The sequence below is a fragment of the Ascidia mentula genome, chromosome 1 (genome assembly GCF_947561715.1).
Source record: "Ascidia mentula chromosome 1, kaAscMent1.1, whole genome shotgun sequence".
Classification (NCBI taxonomy): Eukaryota; Metazoa; Chordata; class Ascidiacea; order Phlebobranchia; family Ascidiidae; genus Ascidia; species Ascidia mentula.
This window is the reverse complement of record NC_138566.1, coordinates 8,498,584-8,517,894: the sequence shown is the minus strand read 5'-3', so window position 1 is coordinate 8,517,894 and position 19,311 is coordinate 8,498,584. Positions and strand designations below refer to the sequence as shown.

The window sequence follows — 19,311 nt, the reverse complement described above, 5'->3', positions numbered from 1 at the left end:
GTGCAGCATTTATACAACAATAATCGTCTCGTAACTACAATCTGCAGTCAAAAGAAATGGCAAATGAGACGGCTGGCGCTTAAAGCTAAAACACAACCTGCGCCCGATTGATCGACATACTTCTGCTCGACTGAACATGCTTCTCTAAATTATCTGACCCCGCAAAGGACAATAAGAGATGATGAACTGCTTGCGAAGAAGGCCCGTTTTTCTCCGTACAATCAATACACGAAGCACGATCACTTGAGGCGCTCAAAACGCTATCATGTCCGATAATCATCTTCAGCAGATCCCGTAGCTCGAATTTCCTCGCCTCTATTGCCACATAACGATTTCGTCCTACCTCAACGGTCTACTACTGAGGCTCTGTTCATCGTGTGACCAATCGCAAAAAATGGTAATTGCTTTAGCGTCGGTTCGCATGCGAACAAATAAGCAGTTCCTTTGTTTGGGTTACTCGTTAAATCCGCTTCGAAATTACCTCCCCCGTCCCTAAACGACATTAGACCACCTGCCACTAATCAAATTGCGAATGACTGCGCTGTTTGATTTTAGACACAAGACAACTCATCATAATCTCTCGCATTCTCTGACGCAAGTGGACGTCAGAGTTGGGTTGAAATCACCCGAGTTCAGTGGAGTGTGGCCTGTAGTTTAGTCAGCAGTAAGCAATATAATCCACTCACTAAACAACGTCACCCTGGTGTTGGCTGCCATGGATAGAAAAACATACTAACTATACGGTGTGGGTCCAGAAAAAAGTATGGTATCCGCTCAGTGTTAGGTAAGCACAGGCATGGGCAAACAAACTCGCTTCACCTTCCTTAAATGTTGGTTTAACGATGCACGTAATTTTCACGAAGCCCAACAAAAATAGTGAAAATTTTCCTGGCGTCGGACGGCTGCAATGATTGCGCCCTGAACAGAACTTACATGTTTTTCTACGAGCGTTTACTAATATTATAATCAACGTGACAGTTGACATTCCACATTTGTACTAACAATCTTATAAACATCCACATCGACTACATGTACCCATAACACTGTAAAGCCCACTGCACTACTCTAAGCCAGATGTTTCTGTCTTTGCCACGTTCATTGCGATCGCATTCCGCGTTCGTCACGCGGTTGAGCGCTTGACGTCAAACTTACATCAATTCCACGCTATTCACTCCCCATCTCACAACCCGGATGACTAACCGTGCTGCACAGAAAACGTTTTCCGCGCGCCCACTACTCTTTCTACATACTAAACACTGCCGCAAGGCCTCGGTCAGCCATTCTCTCTGGCTCCGGCGCGCCTGGATCATGGCTCACGCGTGTGTTCATGCGCGTTCAACGGTCCCGTGCAACCGTGGACCCGACGACGTGGGGCGAAAAAGGCTTGCTGACGTCATAGTCGAAACCCAGTACGGAGCTGGAGACCAACGCGATGCACTGGCCTCGCAGCGAGCGAGACAAAGGCGACCCGTAATAGCAGGAAATTTGGCGACAGCAATTAGCATCGACTTTCCGTCCGCCACGCTCAGGCCAAGGTGGCATTCTAGCGGGTACGACAATTCTGTGGAGTTCCAACATGTTGGTTTGGATCTATCTCCCTATTCTTCCTCCGTCTACGTAAAAACACACCGAGACCATCAAATATTTCGTAGTGCATCTCTGAGCTCTTGCTACCTACAACTCGCAGGTACCAACAGATCAGTCTACAGCATAACATTCTTTAATATACTGCCTTGGTTTGCCTACATGCTGCCTAGTAACCTTCAAAAAACAATTCTCTGCTAAAAGCTCGTTCTGGGAATCCTGCCGCCAAAACGAATTGCCCCAAAGACTTTTTTCAATGCATGCTCAGGCTTAAAAGGTCTGCAGTCCGATACAGCCGGAAATCATTTCAATTACCCAATGACGTAGCTACAGGAAAACATGAGACGGAGTGGCGCTGCCTCCAGATCAATAAGCTCGAGAGGAAAACTTGCGCCGATTGTGGATAATTCATCTGCAAATTTCGCTTTAGCGCAACTCGTGTTTAAACCCAAATGATGAAAATGTTCCAAAATGATGTAAAAGTGGTAAAACACGTGTTTGTTTTGGTCGATAGGGCGAACCAAGCAATGACGCAACACATCAAGATCGAATTGGCCAAGGGCAGTGCGTGCGTCAATGCGACCTTGGTCACATCAATGTCGAACATAATTCGATCTTTGAGAAAAGCGCGATAAACCAAGTTCGCGTTTTTGGGCCGAAATCTCAACCACGGCATTCCGCGCTTTAGCAGATGGATTCGAACTAATGTGGAAATGAGCACTTACTTGCGAAGGCTCCCGGAGATAAGACGCCGCAAATCCAAATTTAATCCGTACTCTCTATACAGCCACAACACAAGTCAACCCCGCGAGAGAATGATGCTTAAAGCGATTAAAAAAATCATATAGTACTGAAGGAGATTGTTTCCAACGCTCATTTCCCCAGTCCCATTTGCTTACATTCCTAATTGAGTCCTGCGCCGACCAAACGCTTTTTTTTCAAAACTGACACAAAAACGTGGGTGGATGGGGCGACATCGCATTGTTGGAACAACGGTATGCAGTCACGATTCAAATGATCGGTTTGGCGAGATAATATTTTATGACATGCAGCAGATTGTCGAGGGTTTAATTTTGTTTATGACCAGACATACTCTGGCGTGTATGCAAACGAACCCAAAACCCCCAAACTTCGTGATTATTTTGGACTTTGCACTTTACAAAAAATCTACAACCTGCAGAAACTTCTGTCGTTGAAAATATACGCATAACTGACAACAGCTGTTTAAAACTAAACAAAACAGTGAATATTTCAAACCCCTAAGTATTGTGAAACCATGATTTCAATCCCTCAATATAGATGTTACAGTATTGAAATCATCGCAACATTTCCCCGGTTTCGCTTACATCACACAGTTGCAAAACCCAGATTCTGCGCTTCGCAAGGATCTCCCCTCCGCCTATTTGTTTTGACTTGTCCGACCTGAATGAGTTCTTCGGTTACTTGACGTCAATCCAATGTGTTCCGCGCCGTTCGTGCTTTGTCTGCAGTGTAGCGCGAGCCCACGCACAACTGGCTGGGTATCGCTTGTGTTTCGCAACAATGGCCATTCCACAATACCGCAACCCAACTCCGGAAAGCTCCTCACATATGTGCGTGTGCGGCTCAAATATAGCGGCTGACTTCTGAGCCTATGACTTCCGCGGTGGCGTAGATAGGGCGTTCCACGGACCAACGATTACAATCCAATAGGCAGCCGGAACCCCAGGGCCAAGGGGACAATTTTTTGCTCCGAACAATCCGCCCGAGGACGCCGATAAGAATACGTCAATTGTAATTGACAAAAAGTTCCCGATTTGGATCATCGTTATAGGTCACTAAAACGTGGCCCGTTTAAATGTGGACACGTTGTATCAAACATTGGTGGCGTTGATTTCTGATACAACGTGGATTATCTCCCAGTGTCTCCAAAGCAAAGGATCGTTACTGGTGCCAGGTTTATTTTTCTAGCGGATAAATTCACTGAGTGTCAATAAACTGGCCCGGGTGCACTTTGTCTCGCACAACCGAAAGAGAACCGACACCGAAAAAACCACTTCCACGTAACCAATGTATTTGTGACGTGGAAGACATGCATAGAATGATAACCGAACAATGGCGACACATGGCGTGCGCGGAAGACCCGAAGTGCGTCACGGACTGAACGTGGGAAATAGAACATCCGTCCGTCTTCAGCAAAAAGGTCAATGAAACAATGGACAGGCCTTACTCCCAGCCAACAAACCCACTCTGGGAAATCTACAAATTTTCCAGCTGCAACAGACTTGAGATCCAGATTTCAAGAAATGCCACTGAGCAGGCGAGCAGCTTTAACTAAATGAATATTTTTTTCGAAAATATGTCAATCATTGTTTTTATCAAGATCTAGGCACTCTCTAGTGTCAGCATGCGGGTTAAAATATCTTGGCACAACCCAATCGTTCAGCGTCGCTCTGATATTAATGGCGGAAGCTAAGGCCAACCGGACTCACCAAGGAATGTTGAGGATATATATTCCGACACTTCGTTACCAGACTTGCTCATTCCAGATAATTGGTTCAGCTCCTTGTTTAACATCCGTTTGAACTACGAACAAAAGTTTACGGTGGTGACGGAACTGGATATTTGCTTGGTTTAATTTCAATTTTTACGAACATGACTTCACGAATCAAACGCAAATCAGCAGTCCGGAATTACGCACGGCTTGGCACAATAAGTGGAATCCCCAAGGTAGTTAAAACGACATAAAGTTATCAGCCCCGCCCGTCACGTTTGGTCCCAAGTGCGTTGTGAATTTTTTGCATGCAGGACGCCTTTATTGTGTTACTACAAGAAAACTTACGTCATTTTGGTATTTATTATTCACGGCGATTCAATATTGTACGATTTATGACATACAACTGAAACGGGGTTTTACCTTGTTTGAAGCCATTTCGCTCACAGAGCGATGCGTCTGGACGGTGTCGAGCTGGTCAAGGCACCAGTCCAACTCTTCTAGGGTGTTGCTGGCCCGCTGCTGGAACTCATCGGTGCCGGGAGTCAGTGGCGGTTGACCAAGCGGAGATGAATTAAAAGTCGGACTTGGAGGCAGTTTGCCTTGTCCCACCGGCGATCTCCGGCTGTGAATTAGGAAGTAAAGTCAGTGAGGGGAATGACTCAAATTAACGGTCTGTACCTATGGCGGTCATAATACGGCACTCAGTTACAGTGTAGGTAATCGTGCTTCATTTTTGTACTTATATTAGAATATTTATGATGGGCCGCCATTTGCGGGCGTATAAGAAAGATTAAAAAATGAAATGGCTTAAAACAAATTTCTTTTCTTTACACACACTTGGCAAAGAAATAGGCCATGACCGTTTGGTCACAATTAAAAAAACAAACACACGTATATTTGAATTACCTGTTTTGAGGAATGTTGGTTAACATGATGAAGTCATTTCGCACACGCCGCAAACTGGCAAGTACCTATGCAAAAAAACATGACACATGAGAAACACTTCGCCAATGAGCGCCTCAACACAAAGAACTTTGCATTTTTGGAATACAACTGTCACGTGACTCTTGCAATATTACACACCACTCGACCGGTTCATGTATGTCCAATACGATGTGCATTTATGGGTCGCCACCTTACCACGTATAGTGATTACAATCTAAACGCGTTTGCACATAGAAGATGATTAACACGGGTGACCTCTTCAACCAGACGCGAAGCACGGTTGGACGCTAATCCGCTTTTAGAGTAGTTTACCGAGGGTCTCAAATATGTCGTCACACGATTGTAAGCCTTCCTTGACGCCTAATATCGCCCAACGGAAATGTGTCGTGTTCGAGTGGAACATTTCAGGTTGCTTGAATTAAATTCTGTACATAAGGCTGTTGTTACGTTATCTATATTTTATGAAAATACGTGGCGACCTTCAACGAATGGCATTAAATATTTTTGCTGCTTTCAGGATAATAAGATAAATGTAGGTCGAGTATTTTATAAAACAAGCAAGATCCAGGTCCGCCTTCTAACGACTACACAAACATCACAAAGAACCGTAGAAAACGTCACTACTTAAATTAATATATGTCAACGGCAAATGTGGTTAACATATGGCATCCCTATCGTCGTGCTTGTGGGTAACTCGCCATACGAAACGACAATAAGGCCCGCCAAGCACCTCGACGTTCCGTTGGCGTGCGCCTCATATTGCAAACACATCAGCTCGGTCCGCAGTAAGCCACGGTTTGCTGTTTGCTGGTCAATGAATCACACGCTTGGGAGATTACGCAGTCCCACTGGTTTAAAAATAGGACCCTGAACCGAGTGGCTTAAGCTTTGGAGAAAAGCTCGTTCGCGTATAAATCAAACCTTCACCGCGCCCTCCAAGTGTTTGCGCAATGCCAATAACCGCGAACTTGGCGCGAAGTGACGATGAGCTTTCACGTTGAGAATGGAAGCGAAAAAACCGCAACAAAAAAAATTGGCGGAGTTACAGCAAACATCATACGCTTGCGCAATATAAATGCTCGCTGTCATACAAAAATATGACACAGGCGGACATGTCTTCTGTCATAGTGACTCTTGGTCTTTTAGTGGCTTATATCGGAAAAACGTCATAAATACCGAAAACGGCAGTATGGGAATGGGTCTTTCCCCTTGGACTTCCGCTCAACTGACAAAACCTCAAAATTACCCGAAAATTTCTGGGCATTTGAGTTCTAGCGAGTATCAACGTGTCATATTTCACAATTGCAATATTTTCGCACTTTTGATTGAGTTTGTCGACAGAATGCAGGTATACGGCGTTGCGTCGATTCTCCGAAATACAGGAACAGCTGCCTACTGTTATCTGGTGGGTGTTTGACGAAAACAGTAAAGGATGCGGACATGCCACCATTACAGTACCGACGCTACTAGATATAAACATAACAAAGCACTGCGATGTGCGTTGCCTCTACTTAGCAGGGCACAATATACTGGAGGAAATTGCCATTTTTGCTTCAACAAAACACACAATCAAGTCGCTAAAACATATCGTGGAACGTGAGTGATGGTAGCGGACGGAGTGAGAGCAGCCCTTAGAGGGGATTAAGGTCGGGGCATGTTTAAATGAGTGCCACGTTAGCACGGTATCGATAGGCCTCTCGTTCAAGTGCACCTCTACAATAGGGAACTTTGTCCGGTCGACAAAGTTTGACATAACATTATCCTTTATTTCCTGTCGCATAATAAAATATGACTGTGTGGTATCTCTTTGTCACAGATATTGGAAGACAATCGTTCTCAGGCAAAGTATGACAAACACTTGCCCCTGGCTACAAGTATATGTAGCAACGACCGGTGCATACCTGTGCGAACGGCGTAACGATAAGGTCCTCCACTCCATGCCTGTAACAAGATACAGAACCTTGACATCGTACGTTCCAACACGGTCAACGTGTAGCAATTAATTAGTTACCAAAGTGTAGCTTTAAAATCATTAACATAAACACTGTAAAGCGTATAGTTTAAACGCAGTAAATCGCTCACTTATTCCTATTGCAGAATAAATACAATGCAATAAGCAAAGAAGTAATTGAAACACTTACGAGTCGCCGACAAGCGACGAGTTGCGTGAACCGATCTTAGGCGACGCCTGATCGAAATCGTTGTCGGATCGATAGAGGAAAGACTCGCGACGTTGGCTGTGTGGCATGTTTGAAGAATGCAGGACCATTCCCGGGGATGACTGTGGGTCGTTGGGACTTCGCATCGGCGAAATACCGTTTTCCACATCAAAGCTGAAAAAACAAGGAAAAGAATAAGTTTTTCGATACCAGAAAGAAACTCATCTTGTATGGTCAGAAACGTTGTCATATAATTTATCCCTTATAACTACCAGTTTGGTCATCTTCAACTATCTACAAAATAGTCTTACACCTGACTCGTACTTTGACTTAACAACACAAAATCGTCGTAATGATAGAAAATTTACCCAAAGAAAAACGCCAAAATCTTTGCGCAAAAGCACAGAAAGGGACAACACTGTTCAAAGCAATTTTTCAACAAGACACGACTATGTACAAAACTAATCAAATCGTACACCGGCGGTTTAATGTTAGGAAGGGAAGATCTGCAGAAAGCGTTCCGCGGTTGCAAAGTTATCGACCGTCTTCCAGTTGTATCTCCAGATGAACTGCGCTGGTATTCTGGGTTGCTCAGCCTTACACGCAACGGCCTCGGCACGTGCCTTTCTGTGCTCTCAGGGAACATCTGTTTGCAAATGCCAACATTCTTGTCGCCCATGTTGGCGTTGCGTTTCTCAGCCATTCCTTATGTTCGCCAAACTTAGGTCACTAAAATCAACAGAAATACTGATTCGCACAGACAATCGATACTAACTCCAAGCGGCAACAACAAACGCTACGAAGCAAGCGTTTCTGAAAATAACACGGAACAGTTGTCTGGTCTCAATTCCGTCGGTCACGCGCAGCAAAGCACGACGACCATACAAACAAACCAAGGCTTGGATAAACCTCTGTCGAACTAACAACTCGCCTACTTGTGTCTGGCATTTTTCGATACAACTGCCGAGGGAAGTAAACGCCAACAGCAACCAAACGAGGCCCTCTGTGGGTTTTTTGAGTGCGCGTCACTGCCTCCCGTTGATATTGACGCACACGCGCGTCAGTCCAGTGTCCGCATTTTATCACATGGTTGTAAATTTGTGTCAACGCTGAAATCTTCCACAAGTGACGTAATCGAAATTAGTTTTTTTCAGTTTCCCTGACGTGGTGTAACGCGACCGGCTTGGGAGGTGGCGACGAGACGTAATTTAGTTTTATTCGATCGACGGCGAGTTACGCCACGCAATATTAGCTGTTTGGCAGGTATACAGTGATAATGATGTAACAACGCCGGCGAGATATAATCCAATCTACTTTTATGCTTCTGTGAGCTTATCGCCTGGGGCTTGTACGCCGTGTTATCCGCGATTTACTGTACACAAACCTTTCTAAATCGGTACGCGGCCTTGCATCCTCAGAACATCGGATGGTTCTATCTTCTTTGTCTTGTTGTCACTAACACTTCCTTTGTATGCGACTAACGCACGTTTTAACAAGTTGCTTGCCGGGACAGGCAGTTCAGTCTAACGCTGCCCACTGTTTCTCGTGGCGCAAGGCGGTTTATTGGCCTACGCATATATTGAACGCGCTCAGGCACGTTTTTAGATCGAAGAGCTGTGGGTGGCGCGTCACAGAACGGAAGTTGCGCGCTGTCTTATGAAGTGACGAGTGTACAAACGCGCGCTGCTTGTCAACTGAGTATCGACAAGTCTAATGTTGAAAATGTTTCGCACCAAATTCACAGTTCATAGCTCGGTCTTTTCTGTACACAGTCCACTGCTCACATTGAAACGCGATGAGCTGAACCGTTGCGGCAACTATACGGTCGACTGCCCGAAGAGGGTCAGGTTTTTCTCTGAAGGCATAGCGGCCCACTGCAAGCGACACCAGCTGCACTGACAAGAAGTCGTTTGTCACCTGAAGTGATTTCCTTTTTAGTGGAAGTCACGAAACACCGCAGCACTTCGGTTTGGACGCAAATACAAACAAATGCATGGCAGCATAAGTTGCCAAATCCCCTGGACCAAACATTGTTATCCGACGTATGCGCGCAACAACAACGGCACAGCTTACAGAGGATTAGGAAAGGAATGCTAATGAAAACCTGCCTAATCTGTAACGCAGGCAACTGCATTTCAACAAGTTTGGAATCGCGCGGAAACGGCAAGAGTTTTACATTTTTAATCCTTTCACGGAAAGGATTTTTAACATTTGCAGAAAGGAAAACGCTTTCAGAAACTGGAAGCATTTGCATATGCACATAACAATACTCCTAAACTTAGAGTGAATGTTTTCATTTATTGCTCACTGCTCGCTAAAACACCTCTTCCTGTGTGCGCACAACGTTCACGAGAGGTTAGGAATTTCTGCGCCAAAAATAGATTTGTGAGGCAGTGGCCTATGCCTCAGCAGCAACAATACAGAAAAACTGCAAACAAAACTCCAAATTATCGTCAAGCAACTGTAGCACACAAAAGCGCGTTACTGTACATAACGTATAATTTGCGTGGCTTCTTTGGTGAGACTGGACTTTTATTTCATCTATCGCGGGTAATAATATTACCAGTTCCCACTCCATACTTTTCTATACCCTCAATATCTTGCCTCGCTCAAAGAACCACCGATCCGTCCAACAAATTGCATTCAATAAAAGTAATCAGCAAGTGCGTGCGTGCGTTCGACTCAACACTTCGTGTCCAAGTGCAAACGAAAACAGATTTCCATCTCATCATAGAAGTAATGGGAGCTGAACAGATCTTGATAATACGACTTACCTGAACGCCACTCGTTTGGTCTTCGGTAGGAAACTGAACGGATTGAAACTAGTCATGATGGGTAGTATGCCAGCAACTACAAACAATCACCGCATTCATGCACGACTGCGCAACCCTATATCAGCACGCTATACAGAATGAACACACGCCCACACTCAATCATGGGTAGACTTCCTCTCAGACAGCCAATAGATACTGCCTGCTAAATACGACCAGGGCTGAAGCAGAGGCTGCAGAATTAAAGGTGATGCTGATTTGTTGCCGTTTTATCTTAGACCGGCGAATTACTTCAAATTTTTAATCGATCGGACATCGATGTCATTAGTGCGCAGCCTGACTAATGTGTAGATAATGAGAGCGGTTTATTTTCGGAAAGTTGAACGCAGGCAATTGCACAAAAACAATCAGCATTGACGCACACAAACAAACTTAATCTTCATTCAATCGGTCATTTCATATTGCTCTGAAGGGTTTAAGCCATTTCCGAAATATTTATGTTGTCATAAGTCACCTTTTATGGCAGTTGCTGCCTTCTTTTTGCTTTACGTTCAATCATTAAATTGGTCCTCGTTTAGACGGAATTATTTATGAAGACAACACATCTTTCCGAACAATACATTACACGGCATGATGGAAATTTCAGTGACGATATCGGAATTTACAAAGCGCCGCAAGTGTGACCTGTGTGCACCTGCAAATGTCAGCAAAAGCACCAAATACACCTGCATCCCCTGCGGTTCGCAGAAATTAAAGGGGAGGCGTTACACTGAGTTAACTAACATGTAGGTCCAGAAAAGGCGCCAAATCCAACCTCTACCGAACCACAAAACTTTTTTTTCCACTTACTTGAACGAAAATATTCGCTTCACCTTTGGCGTTGGTGTTGAAATGTTGTAAACAATACTCAACGGTGACGGTCTCATCTTCGCCTTGGACATAATATAATGTGGAATGCGACGTTTCTCCGTGTTAAGAATTTTGGTATAATCCGAAACCTCACATGGCCAAAATCAGTGCATGGGCCACGCCAATACGTATTATCGTCTGTCACGAAAGCTTACATAAAATAAACAGCTAAAGACACTCATGACTGCTACTATCGTCTCCAACTTCACTTGCAGAGTTCTATCGCTTTTGCACAAGGAAGAAGGAATTAACCCTGTCTGGTGAGCCCACTGATTGAACAAAGCTTTTCTCCTCTTAACCGATATCTCCATAACAGTCGAACCGCAACAGCGCTTATCGTTGTCACGCTTCACGTCTAGGTTCACTGTTTGTCGAGCAACCTTAACTTCGAGGTTCTACGACACTACTCATTTTCGGTACCGCGACGAGAAACAGTCGTACAACAATGACCTAACTTTTTCTCACATAACGCGCTACGCTGCATCGCGCGCTTCGTGACTAGAAAGACTTCAAGAGTATGACGCGGACGTTTGTTTGCGTATCTAAGTACTATGTAGGAAGTAATACTTGTGCCCGCCGCATTGCCCATGCAAGGGAGAGTTAAACAGTGCGCACCTCGGCTGCTCTGCCCAGTGATAACCGACTTTTTTGAATGGTGGTCGCTAAGCTGCGTTTACAGATGAATAGCGCGGAATGGGCGTGTTGCCCAGTAAAAACTCTCATCGGAAAACGACACGCAGTTGGCTGTTGTAATGCGGTTTGCTTGGGTTTGTCATTGCGACGAGGTGAATCATCATGGGCGCTTGCAAAGGCGTGTTTACCAAGCCCTCTTTGTCAAGTAAATGAATGGTTTTACATTAAAAATAATTATTTAAAACAACTGAAAAATTAAAATTTTGTTCTGAAAGCAACTTTAAGTTGATTACAGAAAATGAGTGTTTCAGCTTTGCGAGACAGCAATAAAACCATATGACGAACCAAATCAAAAAGCAAGATCACAGCGACGCCTAGCGACCAAGTTTGTTAATCTGGGCATCCGCTACACGGGTGTAGAGAAAGGAGAATCACAGTCGCTCTACCTCGCCGGGAAACAATGCTTTTTTGCACTTACCACAAACCGGCATCTGGTTCGTTCAATTGCATTTTCACCATCGATAAAATCTGGTCCTCGTCGTAAGTCAAGTAAAGATCGTAACCAAGCGACGTTTTGATAACTGTAATTGGGACCGGACAGAACAACAGAGCGCTTTGGTAATCGCACGACAGCTCACTTTGGTATGTTTCGTGGGAGTATGCGCCCCTGGAGCTCATGGCGTGTTTTTCCATGCAACGCAGCAGGGTGTTATACGCCAGGGATGTGGCGCCACTTCTTCTTGTTGCCATTTCAGGCGACGAGGCGGACTTGGTCATCGACCCGCTTCTGGTGGATTTTGTGTCTGTCGATTTCGTGTACGTTCCAGGCGACGGCGGGGCCAAGGTTGACGTCACCGTGCTTTGTTGCATGATCGTGGAAGAATGTTTGGCGTGCGAATCCCGCAAATTGTGCAATGATGCGAGGCCACCCGACGTTTTTCTCTCCTGTTTGTTTGGATTATCGTAGCTGGAATGAGATGCAAGAGACGATGAGGACTGGGAGTGCGATTGTTCAGCGGCACGATACCTTCTCCACCTTCTTGTGCTTTCCAAATTACCCTCGTTTACCGAGCCAACTTTTTCATAAATACTCGAGGTTGGCCTGAATACGTCATCGTCCCCTTCGCCGTATCTTCCCCGAGATCCTGTTCCATATTCCCTACGCAACCTCGACTCTTCACGACGTCTACTTGACGAGGAAGAGCTCGTGTCCTCAGAGGTTCGAGATGGAATTGTTTCTCTTGAAAATGAAGAGCGAGAACTTGATCCTAATCCATATCTCCGGTCGCTGCTTTCTGATACAGAACTTCTGCCTGAAGCCTCCCCGGAGTAAGTTCTCAGCATCGATCTCGATTTAATCATTGCCTCGTTCACGGGCAAAGGTTTTAGCATTGTTCCTCTGGAGAGATTTTTGCTGTCCTTAGTTAATAACGGTGGTTCTGATGTGCTCGAGACCAAGCGGTGTCTACTGTGTTCCAAAGGCATCCTTACGCCTTTGTTATCCTTCTCTAACAATATACAGATCCAACTCTAACTACGGAACCCATGTAAGAACTACTAACGATTACATATATTCCAATGCAGCTGATGGCAATCTCCGCTAAAATGAGAAGAAGGCAGCAGACAGAACAGGGCCAACATCAAGCGTGTTAACCGACTCTCGCCTGTCAACGCTAACCGTTTACCCCATAGTTGAAGTTATAGTGACCAGTAACAAACAAAAACAATCTCTCCATCGATCCAATAATTTCTTATCATAGAATATACTTTTGTGCAGTAGGACGTGGACATGGCTGGGTGACAATCACACAGTCCCTCCAACCAACGAATTACACAAACCCAGTGCAAAATTCGAAACATAACACAGTAACCACCTGACGCACGCATTGAACGTTATTAACGATAACTGGAAACTTATCGTTAAGTTCCAAAGAAACAGAATTTAAAATAATGAATATTATGCAATTTGACTGGATTTGCCAGTTGCAAGCATCCTTTGACGTCACGCCACGATGACTTGATAATGACGTCAGACTGCCGAGACGCGACGCTGATAATCCCATTAACAAATCATTAAAGGCGCCGGATTATATTGTACTTTCCATTAACCAAAGAGTGTCCAATAAATTTTTATTGTGGTCAGCCAAACAAATACGGTTAGAATGAATATCGTATATACGTTTTATATACCTCCCGTTCTGGCATAAATTTGCTGTGTTTCTGCAAAGACGTTAGGTTCATGTAGGTCGAAACGTGGTTTGTCGTCTTACCGTAATTTTACTTTTGAGACATCTGGGCTTCGTGATACAGGGGTGTTCGGACTACTACAAACCCTTCGCACTGGAATTGGGATCGGACGCGACGATTTGGACATCACTATCACATTGCGCTTCTGTGCTGCCGGCCTTTGTACAGGTAGCAACTGCTGCTGCTGTTGTGGTAGGAAGTTTTTACGCAGCTGAATAGGCGAAGCTGCCGTTTTTGTGTCTCTGCGTTTGGACGCTCGTTTTATTTCCACCGCGACATCTTTTGGTGTTTTCGAAAATTTCTGTACTGTTTCCCAAGTGTTCGGTAACGAAGTTTCGCAGTGTTGAAAGCCACTGAATTCCACTGACATTTCGCAAACAACCTTCTGCACAAAGGGCAAGTTTTCGGTGTTCGCTCGTTCATTGACTGACCTAGCAGACGAGTGTTTACTAAAATTTAGCCTTTGATGAAAACAAATGATTTCCGTTAGCCCGCAAACAACAAAACGCCTGCACACCGAACAACCGGTTTTATCACAGTATCAAACCGGGTTCATAATGGGTGGAACAAAGCTCGTTAAATTAAGACCTCACAGGGAGGTTGTGTGCCTATACACAAATCTACGACACACAATCAACTCACTGACGGTAACGAGTCATTTAAACAATTTTACGAGAGCATTAAATTATTTGAATAAGGCCAGGGCAAGAGGCACGGGGCCAAAATTCGGTCCGAAATCTCGTCGATGATTAACGTGGTAACGTAAGCGGCCGCGGGTTATTGTTGTCATACCTATCCACCACCTCACACCCGTTTCCATTCAAGTGCGCTCGCCGCTCTCGATTGACGTCACATGGCATTTACCAAACAAAGCGCCGCGCGTCGAGCACCTGACCCCCCCTCAGTCGAGCGCTTGCGAAATAATTGTGTTACGCAGTGCGGGATTGGGCTAACCGCGATAAGATAAACTTGTGATATCTTTGTGTTAAGATAAAAAAGCGGTTTTCCTCAAAAACTTTTCAACTTTGGTTGAAAATGGTATTTTTAAAAAGTAACCCTAAAAACATTAAGTGTGTTTTTGATTCAATATAGGATTACGTCATCAACAAATGACATAAATTTTAATCCACACGCTTTAAAGAATAGTTATTGCAATTTTATGATTCGATACATTTGACAAAAACTGATTAAAAGTCTGTGGCGCCTTTGTTTATATTCTAACCCACTTGCCTTCAATACGAGTAAAACAGCTAAATATCTAAAAAAAAAACGTGGTCGGCTCTACTGATGTTCCAACTACAACTACAAATCAACCGTGTTATACTTAAAACGAATGAGTGCTGCTGTTCCACTTTTCCTCGCATTCTTCACCTGGAACCTCAAAAGTGGCTCGCGTTGCACAAACAGTCGCATTTAACGGATGGTCGCGCATTGTTTTTAAACGTAAAACTTTCGCCAAACCAAGCGGAAAGACAGGTCTCACATTAAACTGTCACAGCGCTTGATGGAAGCGCGACTGAGTTTCAGACATATTGTTTTAATATCTCTTGAAATGTATACAAGTATGCAGAAGCAAACGTCGTGGTTGCATGGTTGCTCTTATGAAAACAGCGAGCAGCCTGGTCGACCGAAACCTAACACTATTTCAAACGACCATCGCTCGATAAATTCATCTCGAATGAGGGAACGCAAGCAGTCAATAAACCGTTTCCTCGTGCTATGCTTCACCTCTTCTCATTAGGGTTAAAGCGACACGCCGTTTCTCGGAAACAACATACAGAGGCATAGGTGGCCAACACAGGCCAAAAAATAAACCGCTTGTTTGGTACCTGATGAAAACATGTGAGGTGGTTCATACGGAAATAACACTTGTGATAGGTTGGCGATTTTATTGCTTCGGCGACTGTGAGTATTTCCACTCCGCCGCCGTAGGCTTTCCTGCAAGCTGTCACTCGGCAGTCTAGCCGTCCTGTCGAAGAGTCAACAATTTCCTTTTGCTCTGCAACTTACTGCAAGCTCTTACTGGCGAAAGTTGAAGCTATTAGAACTCACTCGCGGCCCAGTCCAAGATACGAACCGACCATCATCGCGGTTCCGCATTATGCGCAAAACTTTGCAGGATATGAAACAATCTCAATGCGTTCTGCCAATCACGCGCGAAACTATTCAATGGGAAAATCTTTTCTCACTCTGTGAGTCCTAACTTCCTTCTCAAGCCAATAACTTGTGAGCAATCAAAGCATTACAGTATCTGTACATTTATCAGATAAGGCACTGTTTGATTCTTGTGTAATTGAGCCCTGGTCCATGGCAGTGAGCACATAATTAGGTATACGTTAAGTAAGTAATAGTGCTAACACGACTGCCTGCCTTCGAAAGCTGCTCTTTGATAAACGATGTTTATTCAGCAAACACCGGGTGCCTACATTAAGACCGCCTGCACCCATAAGCGGGACATGTGTGTACCCGAAATTTGTTTTTCGTTTGCTCCACAAATCGGCGCTTTCTCCCGAGTAACATGTTTTCACCTAAATTCAGCGTCTTTCCTATAAGTAGGGTTGTCATTTCACGACGAAAAAACAAGGGTCATGTCTCAGTTTTGGTAATCACTTCCAAAGACTGAATAAGTGGATTTTTTGCTTTTTCAGGAATGCGCCAGAACTTATAGAACCATTTTGTAAAATCTGGCAACACAAGGTCTTGCGAACAGAAGGTATACCTGCAGCATTATTGCAATGTTGCATGCACATTTGTTGCCTGGAAAGATGGATACACAACGTATCTAAGCGCAAAGTCCGCAACAACCACAACAGCTTCTGTGGTAAACCTATTTTCGCATTACCGGTTGTACGCCCGTATACCCGTCGGTTACTTCCTATTGTGGTACCAAACGCTGTCCAGCACCCGGCGCGTCGATTGTAACTGGATTGTCAACCCGGCCGACGTTAAACTAGATTTTACCAAGTGGGGTAAACCAGCAGCGTCAGTATTGGATAATGTTGGTTCCTTAAGGTACAAAATACAAAAAACATGCGAGAAACTTTTTCCAGCCGACAATAATTATTTCAAACCAAAATCGTTCCCACAAACAAATAAAGGAAATAGCGACGCGCGAGAGTCTGCGAAACTTGACGGTGAATCATGCGTGACGACAAATGGCGTCACGCGGTGACGTACGGGAAGGCGTGAAAGTCAAGCGCGAAATAATTTCGATTACGCCAGACCGCAAGAGTCTACGCCGAATAAACGTTAGATGTCAAAGATTGCTACAGCACAGCATGAAGCGGAAGCAAATTGAATCCATTTCAAATTTAATTTCCAAATTTTAATCCCAAAACACACTCTTGGGTGTTGTTGGTTTGAAGATTAAGGTACGGTTTGTTTTAACTTTTGCGTTGCCCACCTTGTTACGATACTATGGTCACATGACGCCACCTAACGGAGAGAATACTATTGCCCCCTTTTTCACAATAAAATCTCCGGCGCATAAGATCCGCATAGAATGGAAATTATACGTACCATATACAGGAATGTCGCCGAAAATGGGGCGGGCGCTTGACGGGAAGTTGCAGATGCGAAGGCTTGACTAAGTGACGGTTGTGGTCATCATAGCCATTACCCAAGCCCCTTGAATTTAAAAGTTTCACTTCCCGGCTGTAACCCTCGTCCTCACTCTCATCCTCACTGCTCTGACTTTGGTAACCGCCAACCAGTGGGCCACCCGGGTGTAAAACCTGCAGCAGTGGATCATGTCTTTTCGGGTAAAATCGGTGGTTCGCGGAGGGTGAGTCAGAAGACAAAGACACCGGGGAATAGGTGCCGGAAAGAGCTTTGGTGAAAGTTACAGGTCGGGTTAAAATTGGATTTTGTGAACCTTGGTTGTCTGGTTCATCAACATCGTTAAGTCGAATGGTGGGGATGAAAGCCAGAGTTGAAGAAATCTTCTGGTCTTCCGCTTGAGACAGGCAGTTGTTTGGCATTGTTTTGATGTGGTGCCCGGATACATCCATTTCCCAGCCAATCCAGCACAGATGTTACAGCATTGTTTTCGCCAGCGTCGCACTTCCGGCGCTAACGGATTTGCGTATATCTGATATACTTAAATTGCACTAAATTCCGGTGGCTGATACAACAAAGAAAACACCTGCACCTGAAGTAGCAAAAACATCTCAAATTTACCAAAATATATCACGAGCACAATTCAGGCTTCAGCATCGCTGAAATTTTCTAATTTGTTTGTAAGCAACTCACTTCATACCGTCTACCGAAAGGTTCGTAAAACGTTTCCTTGTCCTTGCCAAGCGACAATCAATAGGTTACCCTGCAAGGTCTCCTATGCCAGACTGTGGCCGCAATACCACAGAGAGTTGCTTTTAATAACGCGCCTGATTTGACAGTGATTGAGTCGCGGTGTTTCCGCGCGAAATAAATCGTTATTCCCTTGGTGCGTAAGGAAGCCGCAAAGTTAAACAGCGATAATAACGTAAAGTCAACTTTTAGTATCTCAAGTGTCGCCGGACGTTTCAGATAAGCTGCTGGCGGCAAACATTCCGCAGCAGTGCTAAACCTTACCGACCACGTGACACGCTGGAAAATAGAAGACAATTGAGCCAGGTTATCAGATATGAAAAGTTACCAGTTTACTTTACCCCTCCCTCGACTTCCTTTCGTCACTGATCTTTTGCCTCACAACTTTCCTGCAGTTCGGTGGTAGTGTATACAGCAACGTCAAATGTCGCACGTCTTTCGCTAAAAGCCAGAAAACTTCGTGACATGTGTTCGACAGACCACATCTTGAATCGGACATTTTATGACGCACATGCCGTACGACGAACCCGACAGTTGTGGAAAGCCCTCTGATTAGGGAGTAACTGGCGGGGTGCATATTTAAAGTTGTTTGTGGACGCGTATATATGCACGACACAAGGTCCTCTCGCTGACTTATGCTAAACATGTCTCGTCTGCTGTGCCGCCCAAAACCATAGAAAAACATGCAAAGATAACAGATGCTGCATTATTTATTCAGTCTAACGTTATGACATATTTATGAATCGAGGGTATCGCACCCGGCCCCTTGACACCGCTGCTGCTATGCACCGTTTTAAACAGACAGAAGGTCAGTTATAAAATTTTAAACCGACCAGTGTTGCATTACAACTGACCGCTCGATAAATGCAAAATTACCATATTTTGCCCAACTGTACAACTGCCACTAGCCCCTTTGTTATGCAAGGGACACTATGTTTTGTTTAACTGCTGAATATGATCAATACGTCGTCTGTGGCTATCGTCGCCTCGCAAGTATTTAACTCTGCTTAGTGGGGGTATGCGCAGTGTCCACATATAGTTATTCAAAGATTCTGTACCGATAAAGTTTATTGTGGGAGCTTGGAACTCAGCTTAGTTGGTTTCAAGCACCGCTCTGCAATATTACGCCCTGTGAAGTTCATTGTCGCTTTGTAACCGTTCATTTTGACCCACACAACCGTTCATCCACAAACTGCGTTATTGTCGCAAATCGATCACAATGCACTGCTTTGCTGAACAATAGATCATTTCCACGCCTGCCTCACTGGACAATTACATG

At 44.6% G+C, this 19,311-nt stretch overlaps 1 protein-coding gene across 5 annotated transcripts in view; it reads right to left on the bottom strand.

The window, feature by feature from the left end:
* Nucleotides 1–19,311, bottom strand: part of LOC145898252 (3',5'-cyclic-AMP phosphodiesterase 4C-like) — a 35,000-nt gene that overhangs the window by 6,273 nt on the left and 9,416 nt on the right. For 3 of the 5 annotated variants that reach the window (XM_082986705.1, XM_082986713.1, XM_082986691.1), the window contains 5 exons: nt 7,147–7,338; nt 6,907–6,946; nt 4,967–5,031; nt 4,481–4,682; nt 4,056–4,149 (listed from right to left, as the gene is read on the bottom strand). In XM_082986705.1, coding sequence (XP_082842831.1) covers nt 4,056–4,149; nt 4,481–4,682; nt 4,967–5,031; nt 6,907–6,946; nt 7,147–7,338 — 593 coding nt within the window. Of the gene's footprint in view, nt 1–4,055; nt 4,150–4,480; nt 4,683–4,966; nt 5,032–6,906; nt 6,947–7,146; nt 7,339–11,955; nt 13,718–17,243; nt 17,895–19,311 lie in introns of those variants that run through there. The other 2 variants (XM_082986698.1, XM_082986683.1) reach the window with 2 other exon arrangements.